This window comes from Corvus moneduloides, chromosome 13 (assembly GCF_009650955.1).
Source record: "Corvus moneduloides isolate bCorMon1 chromosome 13, bCorMon1.pri, whole genome shotgun sequence".
Taxonomy (NCBI): domain Eukaryota; kingdom Metazoa; phylum Chordata; class Aves; order Passeriformes; family Corvidae; genus Corvus; species Corvus moneduloides.
The window spans coordinates 15545866-15568003 of NC_045488.1; the positions used below are offsets into that span (position 1 = coordinate 15545866).

Below are 22138 nucleotides of genomic sequence, written 5' to 3' on the forward strand. Positions count from 1 at the left end.
TTACTCCTGAATGTGGTATTTCCACATGTACGAAACCAGCTTTTTGCTCAGCCTAACACCAAAACTATTTGGGTTTCTGGAACAGATGTTCACTTCCTCTCACACCCCCTCAAACTCCACAAAAATTTTCCTCCAGAAAGAAGTGCTTCCAAAGCAACCCTCCTCTGATCATCTCTGTCTCAGAGAAAAGGGCCATCTTTGCTAAAGACATGAATTTCATAGGAATTAGTCTGGAGAAGCATGTTCCAGCAAAAGGTAATAGGTATCACAAGTGCTTTCAGATCTCCATTTAGATGCATTTCTTTACTTCTGCTCTCTAAGTTAGTCACAAATACAACTCTCTCGTTGGTTCAGGCATTAATCGCTATAAAACTGAGATGTATCTTTTATAAGGAGAAAATAATAATGAAACCAAATTTATTTGCATTTGTACTTTTAAATAATTCAGAGGCTGCAGAGTGCTAGAGTTTTGACAGAAAGGAAGGTGATTTCAAGTGTGTTCCCCAGCAGTTAGTTAAACCTGTCACAACCCATTAAAATCCACATCCGAGCTCCATCTGTGTAGCTGCGGACCAAACTGTGCAGCCTCGCTCCTTCCTGTCATTTGTATCAGTTCCAACTTCACAGCGTTTTAATCTGGTAACAGTTCAGCGCCTGTTAAACTGTCCCTTGCAGTGCAGGTCTAACACGGATGTTACCGAATCGCTTACGTCCGTCAGAGGGTGCAGGGGAGGGAGCGAAAGGCCCGGGACCGGCGGAGGGGTCCGCGCGTGCCGCTCTGCGCACTGCGGCCGCGGCGGGGGCGGAGGGTGCCGGCCGCGCGCGCCGCCAGCCAATCGCGCGCTTCCTCCCGTCGGCGGGCGCTGCCCCCCGCGCGCGCCGCCCACCTGCTGGCGCGGGCTGCGGTCCCGCGCTGACGTCACGCCCAGATGTTCCCCAGGCCACGCCCCGCGGGGTCCGGGCGGCTCCGGGCAGCGATAACGGGGCGCGCCGGGTCCGCTGTCACAGCGTGATGGGAGGGCTGCGAGACCGCATCGCCAGCTCATTGCCTTCTTGAGAAAACGGCATTAATCCATACTTCGAGCAACAAGCTGCCAGTGCCAGGATCTATCTGCTGTTCTTTTTCTCTTCCATTGGACCGCCAACGCTTTTTCGATTTAGTGACAAGCTGGGTGCGATCGTCATGAACAAAGTGTGGGTTTGATGGCTGCTAAATCAGCCTTTACTCCTACAAACCGATCCTAAGAAATAAGGGAGGGAAAAGTCTGCTTGTGTAATCTTTTTAAAAAGGGAAAGAGCACTGTTGTGTTTGGTTTTTCTTTTTTTTTGTCTTCGTCTGTTTGGATTTTTTTTTAAACTTATGAAAAATGGCAACAGCAGCATACGTGGATCATTTTGCAGCAGAGTGCCTTGTTTCTATGTCAAGTCGTGCTGTTATCCATAGTCCCAAAGGGGAGCTTGATCCCCAACTTGATGCAGCAATACTTCCTTCATCCAATGAAGAAGATGGACGGGAAGTCAGAGAAACCGGGAAAGACAATGGATCATCATTACTCGTGGTAGCTAGCATTTTAGCAGATCTGAACCAGCATGTCCCAAACTCACCTGCTCTAAGGATGGAAAAAAAAGAGACGCTTGATATAACAGAACAAATACACATTTCTATTGCTCCTGAGGAGTTTGGGGAAGAAAGTCTGTCTTCAGCTGGTAAGCATGGAGGAGAAAGAGCAGCCACACCTACTAGCCTGGCTGCAGTAACTGAGCCAAGCCCCAGACAAAAGAACAAACGCATAAGAAGCTGGACTGACCCTGGATCACCCCAGAAAAAGCACAAATGCCACTATGTGGGGTGTGAAAAAGTTTATGGCAAATCTTCCCATCTTAAAGCTCATCTAAGGACCCACACAGGTTAGTTACAATCCAGCCAGAGATTTATTTGTTACAGCTTGGTAATTAAAATGAAAAACAAAACCAAACAAACTTTTATTTGGCTACTGTTATGGTTTCACCTCTCGGAACTCAAGCTCGGGAAAACCAAACAACAACAAAAAAAGCCCCTCTGGGGGCTGGGCATAGATTCAAAGCTAATGTTGCCCTTTTTTATTAATGTCACAGGGAGCGGCATGTGGGTCATCTGTGTGGATTGTACCAAGCTGTAATTTTTAGCTGCTGGCCTTCTTGTTCTGTGTGTCTCCTACTTCCCTTTCCTGTACTTCTTACCTCCCCGGTTTTCCTACTCCATGCTCCAGTCACTCTCTTTATAGCAGCTTATCACTTCCCATGCAGGTATCGATACTCTTGATATTTTAAAATTAAATGTTCTAGAGGCACCTACATGGCTGTGTGTCTGTTTCTTTCTTTAGCAGACACTTTGTGAAAGCTAGAGTAAGCAGAAGGTAGATGAGAGGCTGAACATGAGTCACAAGGAGACACCATAAGTGAGGTGAGAGGGGGATTTGGGCAGTGTCTAAAAAGCTTTTGGCAGCTGGGTAAAACCGAATTCAAAAGAAAAAAACATTTGATGTACTCATCAGTGTTCAGTGCTTACTTTTTGGTGAAGACTGAGCACTTTTTTGTTGGTACTGTAATTTATGAGACACACCCACAGAAAAAGTGGAAGTCTTGCAAGCGTTGTGAAAGTTGCACTGGAAGTATTAGGAGGGCCATCTTGAAACAGGCCCCATGACTTGCCACACCTCACGCCTCTGCCTGGTGCCAGGAAATGGGATGGCTTCCAGTCAGACAGGGGACACCAAAAATTGAGGAGACCAATCTCTGCTGAAGACACCAATCATAGCACATGTGTTGAGGCACCACACCGACTAGAGCAGACTTGTGCAAGCTGTTCCACTGAGTAATTTCAGATGGCAAATTAGTTTACTAAGATGTGTGGTCAGTTCTCTTACAAAGAGCAGTCAGAATGAGATCGTCAGAACTAAGCATGACATAACTCCTGAGCAGTTTTAGCTCTGAGGTGTTAGCCTCACCCATGCCGGCCCTACTTTCAGTGTACCTTCAGCTTTTTCTGTTGCCTTCCTGAGATAAAGCAAGAGCCTTTCTAATTTGACAATATGCTTTGCTCTCCGTGGGAGAGAAGAAAGCCCCATCAAATTTGAGCATATGGATGGACAATTCCCTGTGGCACACAGCCAAAGGAACAGCGTGTTCCTGGCACCCCAGGCAGCCTGTCCTGCTTTGCACTGTGTAACTGCTTTTTGCCGCCTTGGGAGTTACACAGAAAAGGTGTTTCCACTTGGCTTGCAGGGAATTGTCTCCATTAATTTTCAGTTCTTTTGCATTCTTATTGCTGGCATTTGCCATTGTACTGAAAGCAAAAGATAAATTTAGCAGCGTTTCTGGATTCCTAAACCAACCAGAGACCAAGAAGGGGAACTCCAACCCCTGATAAAAGAGAGGAGGGCTTGGCATGCCCGCCCTACTGGGAGAGGAGGGAGGGCAGGACCAGCGGGGAGTGTCGCTCCAGGCTGCCGGCAGAGCGGAGTCATTCGGGGACGCTGGCTCGCCTCCAAGTTCTCTTTTTTTTTTTCTCTTTTCCCTTTTTTTTTAACCCTTCATTTCCTGTATTTCTTTCCGTGACTGTAGGGCTCAACTGGTTATTGCTGTAGCTAATGGCACTAAGAGAGCACGTGTGTGTGTCTGAGAGCTAAAGGAAAAGCAGGGAAGGGACTGTTTTTGCCCAGGGAGTGGCAGGACCCTCGGGGACTACAGCTTCTTTGTTTTCTTTCGTCTCCAGTGTCTGTGTGGGAAGCTTTAAGCAAAGCTGCCAAGTTTCCCTCCTCACTGGCAACAGGTCTGTCTCTGGACTGAGTTTTAAACAGGCTTAAAATGCCTCTTACTCTCCTTGCAGAATGTTTTCTAAGGTGTTTGAATTTTTTTCTATCTTTAAAAGAAATTGTGACAGCCTTGAAAAAGGTTTGTAAGACATTAAGAGTTAAGCTAACAAAACAAATGATCACTCCCAGGACTGGTAAATGTCTGTTCTTACAAAACACATCATGGTGTTTTACTGCATCAGAACGAGGGCTTTGGGTCTCCTCTGCTCTCTAGTCATCCTGAGCTAGTTAACTAACACATCCATCTGCCCAGCTGTCAGATAGACAGGGTGATGGCTATCTACCTCACAGAGCAGTGGTGAAAGTACTCCAGGTACACATGGAAGCTGCTTTAAACAGCTATCCAAATAACTCCCAAACCTGCTTGCTAAGAACAGTCAAAACTTCTGCTATGGAGCAGAACTTCTTCCATGTGCTATATGACTAGATGAGCTGCTATTTAGGGGTGACCAGAGGGCTGAGAACAGCACTGCAGGCTAGAAGATAACTGTTGATCATGCAAGAGGTACTTGAACAGAACAGTTTATGAGTTGCTTTAGAAACTTGCTTGTCCTTGTCTGCTGCTGTGCTGAGAAAATAAAGGCTTTACTCTTCATGGTTTGAGGAAGGATAGACTGGATCCTTGAGCTTATGTCAAAGAGATACAGAGCCTTCCAAGTACTATTGCATCAAATCCAGCCCAAATTGAGAGGGACTGAGAGCTGGTACTATTTTCCAGCTGTTTGGTGCTCTGTGTGAAATCCTTCTGATAGTTATAGGCAGATATCAGAGCTTAAATATGTAAAGTAAAAACCATAGTGCACAGGATGCTAATTCTCCTATTTAAAGCAGAAGAACCAAGATGGAAATGCCAAGAGCATCTGCTTTTTGTCCTTTACTCAGTGTACAGCGTTTTTCAGTACTCCTATTAGGACAAAATGTGCTGGAGCAATCCACAGTTTGTTGTGTGCTTTTTTGCTATACTACTGGTTAATCTGTCTCAACCTTATGAATACTTCATCTTTATTACACTGCAAACCCTTGAACCAGGCAAAAAAACTTTTGTCACCAAAATCTTCTCTTTTCTCTCCACCAGCTTTCAAAATTCCCATCCCCCTATGTTTCTTTTCATGTTTATGTTTTCTACTCTAGGCTCTTACTTAATGTCCTGGAGTTCAACATGATCATCAGCCACAAAGCCCTTGAAGTTTTAATATTTACCAGAAGGTTATATTTAGTGCCAGTGGGTAGTTGTCAAGTCTGATTATTTTTCCACTAAGGCTCCCGTGGATCTCAAAAGCTCTGTTGTGGTCCACAGAGGCAGCACCCCCGTTTGTCCCAAGCTGTACTGACCCCACTGATACAAAAAGTTTCACTGATGCACTGATTTCAAAAATCCTCTCCCCTGAGAAAATTCCTAAACACAAAGGACTTGCAAAAAATCAGCTAAATAATGTACATGACAGCGTTCTCCTTCATCTAAGCAGGTTTTCAGCACAGAGGTCTGGAAATTTTCTGGAGTTACTGGAAACCAGTTGGTCTCTTGATGCACCAGTGAAAGAAGGGAGACAGTACAGAGCCTAATAGCAATCTACAGGCTACAATCTTATAGAGCCTTGTCCAGGACTGCTGTGTTCTGAGAGGCTGTAGAGAGTCCCAGCTTATTGCATTATATGACGTATTTATACATTGAGAAAAACTGATGGGATTTTCGGCAAGTATCACAAGAATTCTATGTATTGCATCTCCCCATCAAATCATTGTGACTTTTCAAGCTTTTAGCCATCTGCATTAGCACACCATCACCATCATGAATACAGAGAAAGTACGAAATAAACCTTCATTTAACTCCATTGAACTGTCCTTCTAAACTTACTAGTTATAAGCACTAAGCAGCACATCTTAACACAGAAACAGCTTTTCAGTCAGTCATCAGAATTAAATGAGTCTGCACAAATTAGCAGGAGCTAAGGAGAAGGAGGCACCAGTCTCAGCCTGGAGTCTTACTTAGTCTTGCAGCAAAACCAACTTAGGGGCCATGCGGCTTAACAGTAGCTCTTCTGTACTATTGCTAAACCAGCTTTATGTGGCTGTTGGAGCACAGGAAGAAGCAAAGGCCTAATTATATTATCCTTGCTCATAGATGTCAGGTTAGGACTCATCCAGGAGAAGGTGGTCAAGACATATGTTGATCTCTAGCTGGCAGAGTGAGCTTGGGCAGCTATGTGTTCTGCCTGCTCAACCCTGCAATTGTGGAGGATATATTATTTGGCATGTGTTGTTCTTTTTAGTCTAACCCTTATTTATTAGCTGAATTGAAATAGGTAGAAAAGACCAACTTATTTCCATTTCTTTACATTAAATCTCTATAATCACATATTTGAGGATGACACTAATGAACCTATATGACAAAAAGCTCTTTTTTAGCTTATGCACCCTTTTTTCCCCATCAGTTATTATATCTTGTTTCCCTGGGCAAAATTTCTCTGATGACTTTGTAGCTAGTGTATGTGAAGATGGAGAATTTAATAATGTATTTGTAATTTGAAAGCAATCTGAGAATAAAGCAATCAAACCTCACTGTGACAAGTATGACAAGAGCATAACAATTAGGCTGGACAAACAGGAGGAGTATATCGCTTGTGTTCAGGCTGGTAAAGAGGCCTTTATATAAAGTACAAATAATCCATTTTAAATCGAGGTTTTGATTTCACTTTCAGTTCTAGTAAGTCTGATTTGCTCACACTATGTTAATTCAAAACAAAACAGTAAAGCACAGCTTCCCTTAAGTTCTGAATCAAGATGCTATCCATGTGTGTAGAAACCAATCAACAATGTAAGAAGGAAGTTTTTCTATCATTGAAACAAACTTTATATTCCATTTTAGCACCTGGCAATTGCAATTACTAGAAACATAACTAGTTAAATAAAAAAAAAGCATGGACTAGATTTGGCTGAGATTTCTTTAGCTTGTCTCTAGGCACACAGTGACTCTTAAAGGGGTATATGTGTATGTGTGTAGCAAGTGGGCAGTGTTGGTGAAGACCCGAGGCTTTGCAGGAAAAGATTACAAGAGAAAAAAACGCAGTCTAGGGCCTTCTGTGCCACTCAAGAGCAGTGCAAAGCAGGACTGCAGACAGCTCTTGTGTACAGCAGGATGAAATGAGTGGTGCTGGTGCTTCAGTCCGTCCTCCTGAGCTGCCAGTTGGGCTGCTCTGCATACCAGGACTTATGGGGAGCTGCACTCCCTCTGAACAGGATACCAGAGAAAATTGGAAAGGCCTTTCCCCAATGTGGATTTCCCAAAGGCAAAAGGACAGACTAAATGAGTTTGTCCCTCTGCATGTTGGGCCTCCTGGGTTAGATTTCTTGTGTTAAAAGTTAGAAACAGCTCACAGGCTCTGCATGCTTCCCTCACTCTCATTAGCATACACCCAGATTATCCAAAAGCTGCAAGATGACTTTAGGCTGTTGTGGCCCTTAAGTGCCTTCCACCTCCTTACTTTGCTGAGTGCATCAAAATATTTTCTCTAAGGTTTTTTTTTCTGAGATGGACCCAAGTGGTGGCTTCTGGACAGATTCAAATACCAGCCTCACGAAACAGTTGTCTCTCCAGCCTAAGGCGTAAGCCTTCTTTCTCAGTGTTAAGAACTTCAGCAGCCTGTTACTTTTTTTCTGAAAACTGATAATGTTAACTCTTTTAATAAGCCTATATTTTTAAAAACAATACAGATTTTTAAAGCATTGTTTGTGTTTCCTCTGAAAGAACTTCACAACTCCTTTCTTACTTCCTCTAAGAACATTTCAACACGTTAAAAAAAAAGTCAGTAGAAAACATAGAACAACTTCCTTAAAAGCCCTGCCTAAGTCCTCACCCTACAATGCAATTCCCAAGACTAAAGTTCTTTTTTAAAAGCATTGATTCTAAGCCTGGATCAAACAATCTATGTTCATTGAAGATAACAAAAAATATATATGCTATAAGTTTCTTAATGTTAAAGTCCTTGAAATAAACATAGGGCATAAATTTCTGGAAAAGTAAGCAAATTTTAAAACTTACATATTTCAAAAGGAGCTGAAGTCAGGAAGAAAAGTAAAACTACTCCTACTCACTCTTTTTACCGGACTGCTTCAAGACTGAATAACAGGATGCAGTCAATTCAGCTGCAAAAGAGTTAGGGCTGAATTAGTTGCATGGAGAATGCAATTGGATGACACCTGTCTTTACCACACACTTGATTAATATTAGCTATTAAGAGGAACCTCTCCTGATGGTTATACAGGTTTTTCTGTGAAAGGCTTCCCTTTATTTCTTTTTCCCCCCCCTCTTTCTCCCTAGTCTTTATGGAGATATTAGTCATGCAGAAGATACAGAAATGAAGTTTCTGGTAACAATTAACAGAATGTAGGTATTGTAGCTAAAAAGCATTTAAAGTAAAAACTGTACTTGTCATTGTTTACAACTAGGTGTCTAATGGAAAATCAGAAACATCACAGATTTCTCTTTCCACAACCCATTTTTTCTTTTAGCACAGAAGTGGGACTTGAGTCCAGTGTAATGAAACCTATTACTATTGGAAGTAGTGAGGATGGATGGACTCTCCAGTTGTTTTCCTCATCCTAAACACAGGTAGTAGCACTTTCCTTCTCAGTGGCAAGATCTAGGTCTTAAAAATAATTGGGAGTCAACCAGCAGGCAAGTTTTTTAATGAATGGACAGTTGCAATTGATAGCTGTGTTTGTATTAGAAATTAATCACAGCCCTATGGACAAGAGTGTTCAGAATGATCTGCAGAAGACTTTTCGGCAGTAGCGTTCTCTGCAGGACACTGGAAAGTGTATGTGGCAGAAGTTTTGCATAAACAAACCTTTTGCTAAACTGGAATTCCTTATGAAACAAACTCACAATTGGATTCCATCTGAAAAGAAGGCACCATTTAACCATTTAAAATACAACTGTTCCATCTGTGTTATTGTCTGGCTGAATATGGTTTATAGCACGTCCAAGAGCAGAAACCTGGAACTTGTTTCATATTGGACATGTGGTTTCTAGTTCTGTTTTATAAGTTAAACATGTTCCAACTTTCCCCCCCACCCCCTTCCAATCTTGGATCAGCTGTCTGGAAGTCGGTGCTGACAGAGCCAAAAAAATACTCTGCTGTTCAAATGCAGGACAACTTTTGAAGGGTCCTTTCTGTAGAATTTCTATAGGTATACTTTTTTCCCTTTGTTACCCACTTGGCTTTTGCATGGGCAGTGAGATCATTATCTTGCTGTGTTCAGTTTAACAATAGCTAGACAATGTGGGTTATTTAAGTGCAAGCACTGAAGTCAGCCACACATATCCTGTATTTTTTCAAGTCTTGCAGATTCAGCAGATCTTACAGCGCCCTCCACTTAATATAAAAGAAAAATTTTTAAAAGTTCAGAGTGCTACTGCTGTGGTTACTTGTAGAAAAAACGACCTCAGAAGCTTTTTTGCAGCCCTAACATAAAAAGCAGTTACTAACCAGGAACTTGGCACAAGTCAAACGGTGTTAAAGTAAGCATATCCTGAAATGACCTCTAGTGCAGGGAAAAGATTTGCTGTAATCACTTACAGTCATTTTGTAGTGCTCTGGGGAAATACAGGCAATATATTGGTGACTGGGTAGCTGCTGATGTTGCAGTCAATGGATCAGTAAGCTATCTTAGATTTATTGCACACTGTATTTCTACCAGACCACTCTCTATTATTTGGTTATAAGTTATATGAGTTTTTGGAATAGAGGCACCTGAAAAACTCATATGAAAGAACACAGCGTTGCTGCTGCATGTTTTGCATCTTTCCATCTGCTTTGGTCCTGCAGCCAGCTAGAATATCCCTGGACGATAAATACCCAAGCAGAATGGGCATGCTGGTTATGTCCTTACTGCCTTCAACAGTAGCTTTTAAAGCTGGTTTAAAGGAGAGCAGCAGAAATGCTAACTCTTCCAAAGTAAGACCAGGTGAGGTACAGCAGCCAGAAGGGATATATTGAGCTTTTTAAAGTAAACAGCTGTCAGTATTTCCACTAGAGGAACTTAGAATGGAGCCAGCTGAAAAGAATTAGTACAACTTCAGATGTTTCCTGCAAAATTTTTGGTGAAATGATGGGCTGTTTGTTAATAGATCAGAGAAATACTTATTTTGCAGTTTCGGGGTAAATAAATGAAATTACATTGGTACAAATTTACATACTAGACCGGGACTTAAGACTATTTTACATTCTTGCAAAATCTCGTAGCTGAATATAGGGCTGTCCTACATTATTAATCTAGTAGTTTGGACCTTATCCTGCTGTAACAGAACAGAGATGCTGCTAAAATCTCACAGAACCACAGACTAATTTTGTTATTTATATGTAGGGGGCTTACTGACTTTTAATTTGCAATCTCTTTTAAATACCAGCAGAAGGACTTGGAGATGAGCATTAATACATGAGGGCCATGGCAGTTTTTGATTATTCTGGTGATTGATATATTTTCCAAGCCCTATGTGAATTGTATGCAGCTTTCTTATGCATGTGAAACTCCCCATAGAGCACTGAAAGCCCCTCAAAGTCAATGGAAACTTCCATTTGCTGTATATATATCTATACAAGCAGTGCCAATAAAATGTTTAGCCCTTTACTGTGTAATAAATCCAGAGTGTATTTGTAAAAATATCTTCTAAATTCTCCTAACATGGCCAAAACAAAACTGAATTTCTTAGATACCCGAAAGGGTTACTTTCAGACAGGATTATCATTGATACATCTTCCCCTTTGTGCAAAGACGTACCATATTTACACCTTCTATTTCACTCAGGCTTTCATCATTAAAAACTTACTGAGTTCTCTCTCAGTTGCATTTTAGTAATTGTCTCAGTACTGGCAACATTTTGGAACCAAATTCTAGCTTAAATAGAAATGTATGAGCAAAATGTATGAGCAACCAGAAAAGCAACTGCGTTGGAATTTATAGATGCCCCTACATAGTATTACTAGCATAAACAGACCTGAACAGACCTATAAGAAATGTATTAAAAAGCTCTTTTTTTTTTTTTTTTTTTCCAAATGACAGAGAAGATGTAGAATTTGGTCATGGGACAAAGTAATTCTAATTACTGATTACTAATTTTAATAGATACTAGGTGTGAATTTAATAGAATCAGTTTTACTTCAAGGTGTATGATATGAGGTAAGACTAGCTAATCACATACCCCTTGTCTTAAAAAAAAACAGCTCTCAGTGTCCGTAATAAGGAAACACACATGGGTTTTTTTAAGCGCAGAATCTTGTGTTTCATTTGGAAAGAAACATCTTCCTAGCCCACACCTGCAAATATAATATGCATATATATAGCATTGCCTTGAATAATACATGTAAAGTGGGTTTGCATGATTAAATATAATTTTAGTGAACCCCTAACTGATTCTGCTGCTCCTCCATTGCGCTGCTGAGGCCTTGAAGGGGGAACAGGCTGTTGCAGCTTCATAGATTACCTCAGTATTGCTCAAATAGTGGAACCTGAAGGGAGAATTCTCCCTCTACCCACAACCTCCAGCTCTTACCTGCTCTGCAGAATCCCTTAAGCTGTTGTTAAGATAAGTTTTCACATGACTGCCAGAGTTTGTGGAGGGTCTGAAACAGTAACTTTAAGAGGAGCATAGCCAGAAAGTTGTGGAACACAATGTTACTCATCATTCATCCCGGTCCTCACAGCTTTCTTAACATCTCGTGTGCAAAACGAGTTCAGGTATCACCACGAGATCGAGGTAATTACCATGCTGAAAGACTTAACCATTTTCCCACATTTTGTTCAGCTTGAGTGACTTTTGTTGTGTTGGCATCTCCTTTCAGTCTGCAGGTACAATATCATTAAGGGCACCATCTCACTGACCAAAATCAGACATGATTTAAGCCAGCATCTGTTGGAGCTTGGAGTACAATTTAGCAGTCTGATGTCTGGGGAGCCATTTTAATTAATAAGTGTCATTGGTAGCTTTCAGAGGCTGAGGTGGTCAGGCAGATTACAAATGTTATCTTTGCTGTGCTCACTGATGTAAGCAAACATGTACAACAGCCGGCACAAATGCTTTACCATGATCCTTGTCCCCAGACTTCTATAACTGGGACATGTGCAGATGAAATGTGTTTAGGAACATGACTGTCTAGATACCTTATACTAAAGTGATAATTTACAAAGCTCTCACTCTATACTGCAGATACAAAACTGTAATGAGAACAGCTTTTTGAACATTGCTTGTCAAAGTACAGATGTTCAGCACCAGTATCTTCTAAGAAAAGTTTCAGTCAGTCCCCAAAGGGGTGTTCTCTAAAAAAAAAAAAAAAGACAACAAAAAGAACAGAACATTCTGTGATTCTGTTTCTTACCCCTAACTGCAGTATTTGGAATTGGCTGATGTTTCCAGTAAGTAGTGTGGATTAAGCAAACACAGCTTTCCTCTCCAAGTATAAAATCTCACCTGACCCATACCAAAAGGGCCTACATGGTGAAGGGCTACACATTTTTAGACTTTTTGCTACATTGCTTACTGGTGAAAAGTCATGTAGAACTCGTCTGTTTCTCTGCATTCTGAATGTGATTTTTCTGAGCAGTGTGGCCTCTGGGGTAAACAATATCACTGACCTTACCAAAACAAAATCACCTCTCTGAAAATACGCTATTTTAAAGCTATATCTTTTGCTTGATACTTTCTTTTTCTCTTCCCTATCATTTAAAATGAGATTGTTTAATAGGCTGGTGTTAATTCCTTGAGGTTTTAGGACTCTGACATGAAAAAATCCTAGTTCTCCCCTTTCACTATGTTTGATAGATTAATCAGGATTTGAGTACTTCCCTCCTCCCAGTCTAACACCAAACTTCTCAGTGAAAAAAAGAATCCTGACTGGTGTTCTTATAAATTGTTTACAGGAACATAATTTAATTTCTACATGCAATAGACTACTCCCCCTTGAATGTACAAATCACTAGATTAATTTTTGTCACTAAGGCAAAAATTACTAAAATTTTTTTTTTGTTATCAAGAATATAATAAGTTCCCAAAAAAGTTCTGAGAGAATATTATCTGGCTGGTGCTTTGCTTTTGTAATGAATTCTTGAAAAAGCAGCTATACTCTCTAAAGTTATGTCATCAGTTTGTGCTGCTAAGGTTAGCATTTGCAGGTGAATTACAGACTAATTAGTTTGGAGAAACATTCCATACCTGTACTGAACTTATGTGCAAAATGTTTGCTTAAGCTTCTTTCCAAGAGCCAACTCTGGTTCTGTGTGTAGAGTTTCCTTGGAAAAATCCAAGTTGCATTTCTGTGTTATACATGTACACTGCCAATTGGATATGACCACTGTTGTTTGCAAGAGACTCAAACTCATTTGGTATAAGCTACATCTTTCTGGTGTTGGCATGCAAATTACTTTCTTAGATGTTTAGATGAATTTCTCACAGAAAGGCAAGGAACTGATGTGATTGGTGTACTTGATAGTTTTTTTCTTTTTTGAATGCTATGGAGGAACTGAGTTCTAGTCTCATTTGCAAAGAAATCCAAATTATCTCATAACTGTTTCCTCAGCCAAGTAATTCTGAGGAGGCTGTACCATTCTCATCTGTGCAAGGCAAGGTCTGTGGTATTCCTTTATGAAGAAGTGACTCTGCTGGCACGTTTTTCATTTGAGTACATTTGTTGTGGTTTCACAGACAAACACAGGAAGAACAACAGTAACTTTCACTGCACAGCTGTTTCTCACTTGGAAATCAGACCACCTTTGGATTTTTTAATATCTAATGTTTTAAAAATATAAAAGCAGTCCTGAGTTCCTAGGTCAAGCTTGTGCTTGACTCTTCTGTTTATAAAACACAGCTCCTTACCATCTGTGCAGAACTCCAATGACACAGCAGTAGTCAGTGAATAATTAACTGATCCTTCAGCTTCTCTCTTACTTCCTATGTAGACATCGTTGTATCCAGTTCCTTCCCCCCTTTATTCAGGCATGGGAATAAGCCCTACCTGCCTCACACAGAGTGGTGAATTTGTTCTCCTAACAGCATTTACAGCCTTGAGTAGTAGAACAAAGGGTGAATCCCTGAAAAGGTGATTTACAAATCTGCATCGATGAGCATGCAGACAGCATGGTGTACACAACTTTACAGTGCTGAGGTATTTATGTTCTGCAAAAAATGCTAAACACATACCTGGTTTTGTGCAGTGTAATGATGTATCGTTTTTCCAAAGACTTAAGTTTTTCTGTTATTTGTCCATTATTCACAAATCCTAAAACTGAGCTGTAAAAACTAATTTTCAAAGGAAAGTAGAAACAAGTTCCAGCCAATTGGCTGAAAATCAAGTTCAAAGTACTTTGTGCATCATGTCTTTTGATAGGAATAATAAGCAGTCCCATTTGGCACTGTCAAGCTGCAACAGCAATAATTGGATCATCTCAATCCCGCAAAGCTAAGTCAGGATACAATACCACAACTCATGAAGCTGCAATTCCTGTTTTCTTTGGGTTTATTCACAGTCTGTCTGTTGTAACAGAACCTCCCAATTATTCAAGTTTATGAACCTTGCAGTTCTGCATATTGCAATTCTTGAATCCCAGCCCAAGACCCATGGTTGCCAGAGTTGTGCTCAGCAGGAGCTAGGAATATGGAAGGAAATCAGGTTCAAATAATTTTGTGGTTCTCAGATTTAGGACTGGATTGAGCAAGAGTCCAAATGGAAGTAAGAACAGCAGGGAACTTCTGTGATCTTCTTCAAAGTAAAAATTATATCCTGTACATCAGGTTTTAGAGCTAGCCTGCAGACTTACATGACACTGATATCTTTTAGAATTTCATAGTAATGGTGCAATTCCTATTATATTTCATAGCACTTCCCTATCCCAGGAATCTTCTCCTGAAAAAATTTGGCCACAGTACATAGTAAGATCCTGTATTTCAGAGTATTTCATTAGCCACTGTGCTTCAGGCATGCCAAGTGTGATCAACTAATTTCCTACAAACACAGGGAACGGATGCTCCACCTCAAAAAGTCAGGCCAGTGGGTTTCCCCTCCTCACCCAGAAAAGCAGGTCTGTTAGAGAATAGACCTGCGCTCTTGAACAAACAAGTGTACAAGAGCAGCAATAAATGTGCTGGAGGCACTAGGAATTTATGTTTTGGGAAGTAATAGGGATCTTTCTACTATGACTTGTCTACAGTTACAGCTACTGAATTTTTACCTGACATGTATGAACCCACAGAATTAAGAATCTCTGCTAAGGAATCATTGATCTCTCACAAGGTGAAATGGTTTACATGCCAATAAGGTTTTTAAATACTTACAGAGAAAATGGTGGCTGCTGGGCAGCCCTTCTGGCATGATTCATATGTATAAACCATGTTCTGCAGTGAGAAGTAACTGAGTTTAACAGAGTTTTAACACTTTACAGAGTGCTCTGTAAAGGCAAGCAATGAACACATGGGTGCAGCATGCAAGGGAAGACAGAGTTGCTAAGGGGGGCATGATGTATATATGTATATTTTAGTAAATTTTAAAATAGTAGAGATGTTCCTTTCAATACTACTTTGAGATAGAAAAGTAGTGTTTGTAGTAGTATTTGCTCATTAAAAAGGGAATCCAGTTGATTTCTCTATGTGAGTCCATGATAAGTTTTTTGAAAACACCTCTCTGTTTTTGAGTTATGTAAGTTATATATCTTAAGATGCCCTTGACAAAGGTGTCTTTGAAATGCATCTGTCTTCTGTGTAAGATCTCAGCTTTTCAGTTATGTTTCGCATCCAGAGTCATACTCAGATAATTGGCTTGTGACTCGGATCCTCCACAATCCAGCAAATGCTCCATGCATTCAGTTCCAGCACTGGCCATGGCCTCTCTCCTACGCCATGACCCCACACATCAGGCACGGCTGGTGGGGCTGACTCCGTCACGACCCTGTACCAGCTGTCCTCAAAACCAACATCAAATGGGGGCGTCACAGCAGCTGAGCTGCACTTAGGGTGTGTCAAACCATGGGTGTTAATGGGAGAAGTGTTGAAAACCTTCTCTTGCTTATTTTCTGATTCAGTATGAGAATGAGGCCTGGATGGGTATGTGCTTAAAAACATTTGTGGTTTAAAGTATTAACACATAGAAAAGACTGAAAAAAGCTGAAACTAGAAAGGAGCAAGTAACTGGTGCTCTTTTTTCCTTTTCATACAGCTGTGGTTGAAGGAGGCTGCCAGGAGATGCAAAAGAAACAGGGAAGGACATATAAAATAGGACATATAAATGAGACTTGCAAGAGTTGAATGTGGAATTGCAAATACTGTCTTTTCTAAGAAGTTGACCTGTTTTAAAAGTGGGCACTTTAGAACATAACTACAACTGTTACAATAGAATATAACTCCTCTATTGAAAACAAAAAACCTGAAGCCTGGTTTAAACAGGGAGTGTGGTTTAACAATCTGGGCATAAGATTTTGAGGTGTATGCAATAGTTTTATGCATACCTTGAATGGCAGCTGCCTTGTGTCAAGCAACAGATTTAGTGTTTGATTATCAGCCCATAAAAACTACTTTCCAGAGCTGCCTGTTCCCTGAAGCTGGATGCTCAATATGGCCATTGGCAGATGCTGCTCATAAACTACTTCAACACCACCTTGCTCTCTGGCAAACAATTCACCCAGAATGAGAATAAAATAACAGGAAATCCCTCTCCCTCTCTCTTCCATACAGTTGCAATAAACTCTCAGTATCAGATTTTTCACTCAGCTTTACAGCTTTAGCTGTGCTTATAAATGCTGAAGCCCCAGGTTTCATGCATGCTGTGTTACTGTGATGTTGTTGATTGAACAGTTCAAAAGTTCACAAGGAGACATTTCACAATTACAGCCAAAGACAACTTTACTAACTTCTGTTTGCTTGGCTTCTAGCAAAATGAAATCTCATCCTGTCTCCAAATCCTGGGAGCTGCTGTGCACATGAAATGTCATAACTTACCCACAAGGTCTATTCATGCCAAAGTATGTGCACTTCAGTTGGAGGCAGATGACATTCAACATCTTCCAGAATTCAGATAAATAAAGTGCAGGTCTCAGATTAGATGAATAATCCTTTAGTCTGTTATTTCGCATAGCAGGACAACCTTTTATGAATTTGATAAGCTTTGCTTTTACAAGCATTCTCCTGTTTTAAGTAGAAAAGAATAATAAAAAAATCATTGATGTGTCAACAGAGAAAAGACTGATTCATGAGGTCATATGATTCCTTCTTTGCAGCTATTCATGCAACTGCTGAGCAGAGCTCGTGTAGCCAAAGTTTCCCAATTTCAGCATGAATTCACCCACAGTTCACACCAGATTAATATAATTGGTCATTATCTATTTAATTGCTCTCCCACTCTAAACATTTCCATTGTCTAACCAGAGATCTTGAACATTACCATGCAAACTTTTTGAAAGCCACCACAAATAAAAATTTGTGAGGTAGACTTTCATTGAAAGCAGTCTAAACCACTGCAAAGGTTGTTCCTGTGGTCATTGTACAGACAGGGATGGTTTATGAAGTTTCAGTTTGATTTCAGGCATTCTTGCAATGCAAGCATCTTCAGGTTCAAGTTTTTAGGTTTGCTCTAATTTTTATCTCCCAGAGTGATCAGAACTCAGATAAATAATTTCAGATTTCAGAATTTCAGACCATCTAAGTCAGCTAGCAGAATTTTTCAATAAGCACTAGCTAGCATTTTCATATAGAGAAGTCCCTTCCATTTTTAGACAAGCAAGGAGTAACCTGTGTCCCGCACTGAGGGCTGAGAAAAGAAAGGTCATCACACTGATCAAAAAAGGAGCACAGTTATCAGTGAAGATATGTTTGCAAAAGAATCTCGTAAAAAAAGTAATGACATTAAGAAGTCACTGTGTCCCATTTTTGGTTCCTGCCATTTGACCTGTGTGTACCTATTGGTTAATTCTACTACATACATAATTTCTCTATGCAATGACCACACCACTGAGAATGAATGGCTTGAGAGCCTGTGAGCTCTCTTGGCACATAATCCTGGGCTTCACAAAGAGAAATTCCCAGATTGGAAGGAGAGGCAGAAGTGTCCTATAGTGAGAATGTAATCGTTTTTTCCACTGTAAAGAGTGGGCTAAAGAAGGATATGATGCCAAGCAGTGTCATACTCTAGAGCTCCCATGGAGCTGCTAAGTCAGATGTCTGATCTAGAGCTGTTCTGGGTTTGCAGAGTGGGCTGGGTAACAGACTGAGCAATTCTGAGGTCACACAGGAAGGATGTAGACAGGAGTCTGTAATGGAAACCTTGTGTTTCTGTTGGTACCTTAACTGCACCTTCCCTGTAGATACATTTGGATCTGTTGTTTCCGCTATTGGAAAGACATTTTTCCCTCCTGGAGGAGGAGGAATCTAGTCTGAGGAGTTTGCTGGCTTCAGTTGCTGTCTGCATAACATTGTCATTAATCATCTTGTTTGCTCTAACAGAGGGTGAGTCGTGCAGCCGAAATCAGCTTGTAGCAGACAACAAATCAGCACTGCTAGCATGCTGCAACAGGAGTAACACGAGCCTGCAGGTGACTGAACAAGGCCTCAGTCCAACACATGTATTTGTCAGGGGCCGCCTTTTTACTTTCAAGTTTTAGCTGGACTCGTTCAATAAAAACGGTGCTTATTATTAAGTACATTTGAAGAGCCCTCCTCTAGTCCCTTGTCACTTCAAAAGGTTTGAATTGGCTCATCAACAAGACAGAAAAAGAACAAAATCCCACATACCTTCATCACTGTTAGTCTGTTTTAAGAGGCCAGACTTTTCTGACTCATGCTGAAGCCACAATCTCTGTATGTAAGGAATGAAGAAAGTCCCTTAAACAACAAATTTTTGGCTCAAGGCAAGAATTCTAGGCTTAAAATCCTGTGCTGGGGTGGTGCAATAGGTCAGATTTGCTGATTAGCACATAGATTTTTTTTATTTTCAACCCCAGCATTCTTTTCAATTTAAAACTTTATTTAAAACTTTTATTTAAAACTTTAACTGACCAATGGAAAAGGAAAAAAAATTCCCCGTTTTAGTTTTGTCATTCAGTAATACCTAGATGTGTTCAGAGGCTTTTACAGTGGTTTTTTATTTTCTAATCACAATAGATGTTTAAATAATCATCTTCCTTTATTACATTCATAGAGCTGAGTAGAAAAAATTAGAGAAATACAGTAATAAAAGGGCTACTTTACTAAACTTCAGAGTTCCCTTCTTTGTTGAGTGTCATACTTCAGTGTGTTTTGCAAATAAGGTAGCTTCCTCTCCCCAGAATTCATCACTTCATCATTTCAGTATAACACAATTTAATTATCTGGCGTTTAAGTGCAAAGTCAAAGGGTCAGCTATTGATCTCCATTCTTGGAACAAGCCACAGGAGAGAGAAAATCAAGTGGAAGTTGCTGGTCTTTTAAATTAGTGGATTTCAACTGTTTCACTGAGCACTGGTTTAGGATTTAATGCCTCAGAGAAAAGGAGACCCAGTAAGAGTTTTAGGCTTAGTGAACAGAAATTACATGCAGCAGTTGCAGGTACTTAACTTTGACAGAAAGCCCAACATTTAGTTTACATTATTTAAGAACATAAACTCTCTGTCACTGAGGGCATTGCCTTTCATTTTTTAAGTTAGGCTTGTCATTGGTATTCAGTAAAAGAGCTTTATTTACTCATATATTCCAGCAAGAAGGTAAAAAACCGCTGCTTTTATAATTGGATGTGGCCAAAGTCCATATAAACAAAAGCATTGCACTTAATGGAAGCATGATCAATAAGATTTATTCCTGTGGGGCAGACAGGGTCCATCCCAGTCTGCACACTCACCTAGATATGGAAGTTGTCCCTGCTAGGTGGGTATGTTTCTAGCCTCACGGGTATCCTAATGGCTCAGATGTCTCTCTTTTCATAGATGAGAGGTCTCCATTTTGGTCATGTGTTAAAATTTTTGAGAAAAAGAGTGAAATAGTGAACTTCAGGCTTCAGAAATAAAACAGAATCCGGAAACAGCATTAGGTAACAATGATAAATCCATAGAACTATAAGGAGATTAATACCTTATTTTTGGAATTGCATGCATTGTAAACACCATCTCATACAATTGTGTATATTACCATTTTTCTGGATGATGGATTCATACCTTTGTAGGAGATGGCTAGAGTTTTGATTGCTCACAGCTTTACAGGCTAAGAAGTATTGCTCTACTGATAGTGCATTTAAAGTGTCCATGCTATCAGTGCAGTCACATAGCAAACCTACAGCAAATATTACAGAAAAGAGTCAAGAGAAATACTACTTACGTAGACTTTGACAAGGCCTCCTAGAAGATATAGCAGTAATGCAGTTGCTGCCACAAAGTTTTTTCTAGACATGAAAAGAAAACTACCTGCCTTGTGAGGTGTGGGGAGCATCCTTCATGCTCATTATACTTCTGTGAGGAGAAAACACATATGTGCATCTCCTCCTTACCTAACGTGTCTAACCTGAATACCCAGAGTATCAATGAGCAAATTTATGTCTGAGAGGACCTGCTGTTACTGCATTTGTATATGATCAACCCTAACTCCCCTTGAAGCACCTTACTAAGAATTTGAAGCTGTTTTGCTAAATTTCAATGCTTTAGATACCAACAAGAATATTGATTCTTTCCTTTTTTGTTGTGGCTCCTAGGAGTTTTGTGGTGGGAAGCTGGGGAGGGGAGCAAAACCAAAGATGCTCTCATCACCCTTTACTAAATGAACTCCCATCATTTTGCTAGTAATTGCAGGTAGTTTGTGACTCTTGGTTAATAGAGTGATGAGGAATCCCTAAGCCATAAGAGTGTTTTAGACATTACGTGTCTCTGTTCCCTCATTCCCCCTTTCTCAGCCTTCACTTTCAGAGTTGCCTTTCTGCTGGCTTTTCTGTTCCACTGGATTCTTCTGATGCATCGAGTCATCAGATACACACATTCGTACCTAAGTGATGAGTGGACGACCAGGTTAATTAATTACTCAGAAAGTTATGGAAGTGCCTTTGGTCCAATGCGTTATTCAGCTAATTCAGCTTCTTTGCTGAAGTAGCTTTAAATACTCCAGTTACTTCTAGAGAGAATGATTTCAAAGATTTGTGTCTGTATATCTAGGCCCCATAATAAAAGGAAGGAATCTTGAATGCTAAACTCACCTTAGTGATTTTGTCTCTGGTTGTGTTTCAGAAGAAAAACTCTTTAACATATTTAACACACCCACACATCTACCCACTGACCACAGCTGTGTTTTGGTGTAGTCTGTATAATTGACTTCAGAGCTTCACAAACCTCTTGCCTAGTGTAGCTGATTTTTGTAGTTTCAAAGGAGAAAGGAACACACAAGACAGGGAGGAGCTGTGTAAGGAGGAGTTAAAGCATGAACTCTTCTGAAACCGGGAAGTGACAAACTGCACAGGGGAAAGCCCAATATTGGCTTTGACAAGCATTATGTATCCTAGTACCAAGGGTGCAGTAAAACATGTAGCTTCTCAGTGCTCAAGTCTACAGATGTGGAAATCCTGAAGGGATTTTAATGGCTTTTTTATCATCTTCAACTGATGGGAAAGAATTTTATTACTCAGTTGCCCAGCAGGATTACCTGTGTTTTGGAGTACTCTCTAGCAGAGAGGAGCAGCAGTGTGAACATAGCTAGAGAGAAGAAAATCAAACAAAATTAACTATGTATCTATGGAATTATAACCTAACTATACCAGAGCAGAGAAGATCATAAAAATACCCGTTTAGAAAATATGCGTGGTCTTTCTAGCATGGGCTTCAGGTTGGTTGTTTCTTTGCCATGGCAGTGCATAGTATGTTAGTGCATCTTTGTGCTCTTTGAAGGGACAACTCAAAACAGACACAATGTTTTGAAGGGCTGCATCACTTTACCACCAGTTTGCAAAATGACTCCAGAGGACAAAAGTACAAGGAAGTGAAAGCAGCTTAGCATAACTCCGGAAAATGTTTCTTGTACTTAATGTGCTGTAGGGAATCACCCAAGGGTCTTTGGTCATACTGCAATGCCACAAAGCATATTCTCAGTCACATTTTCCGCATAGATCTAAAATCTATTTCAAGATTTCTTTATGAAGTGGAGGATAGACTTGGTTGTCTTTGGAATTCCCTTGTGCTTATAAACACAGGGAGTTTAGTGGAAGTTGAAATCACAAATGAAATCGTTCCCTTTGAAGATCAGATCTCCAGTTAGTCACTTAATAAAAATGTCAGGCATTTAATCGTCATGGATAAAAAGC

General features: G+C 40.3%; 1 protein-coding gene and 1 long non-coding RNA gene across 2 annotated transcripts in view; one reads left to right on the forward strand and one right to left on the reverse strand.

The window, feature by feature from the left end:
- Positions 1–929: 929 nt before the first annotated feature.
- Positions 930–22138, forward strand: part of KLF13 (Kruppel like factor 13) — a 34227-nt gene continuing 13018 nt past the window's right edge. The window contains exon 1 of the mRNA XM_032122589.1: positions 930–1908. Within this exon, the coding sequence (XP_031978480.1) occupies positions 1368–1908 (541 nt within the window). The 5' untranslated portion in view covers positions 930–1367. The remainder of the gene's footprint in view (positions 1909–22138) is intronic.
- LOC116450299 lies at positions 7926–19363 on the reverse strand. The gene is made up of 3 exons (XR_004242747.1): positions 18622–19363; positions 16834–17019; positions 7926–7997 (listed from the first exon to the last, which is right to left on the reverse strand). It is a non-coding gene; the product is annotated as an uncharacterized LOC116450299 (long non-coding RNA).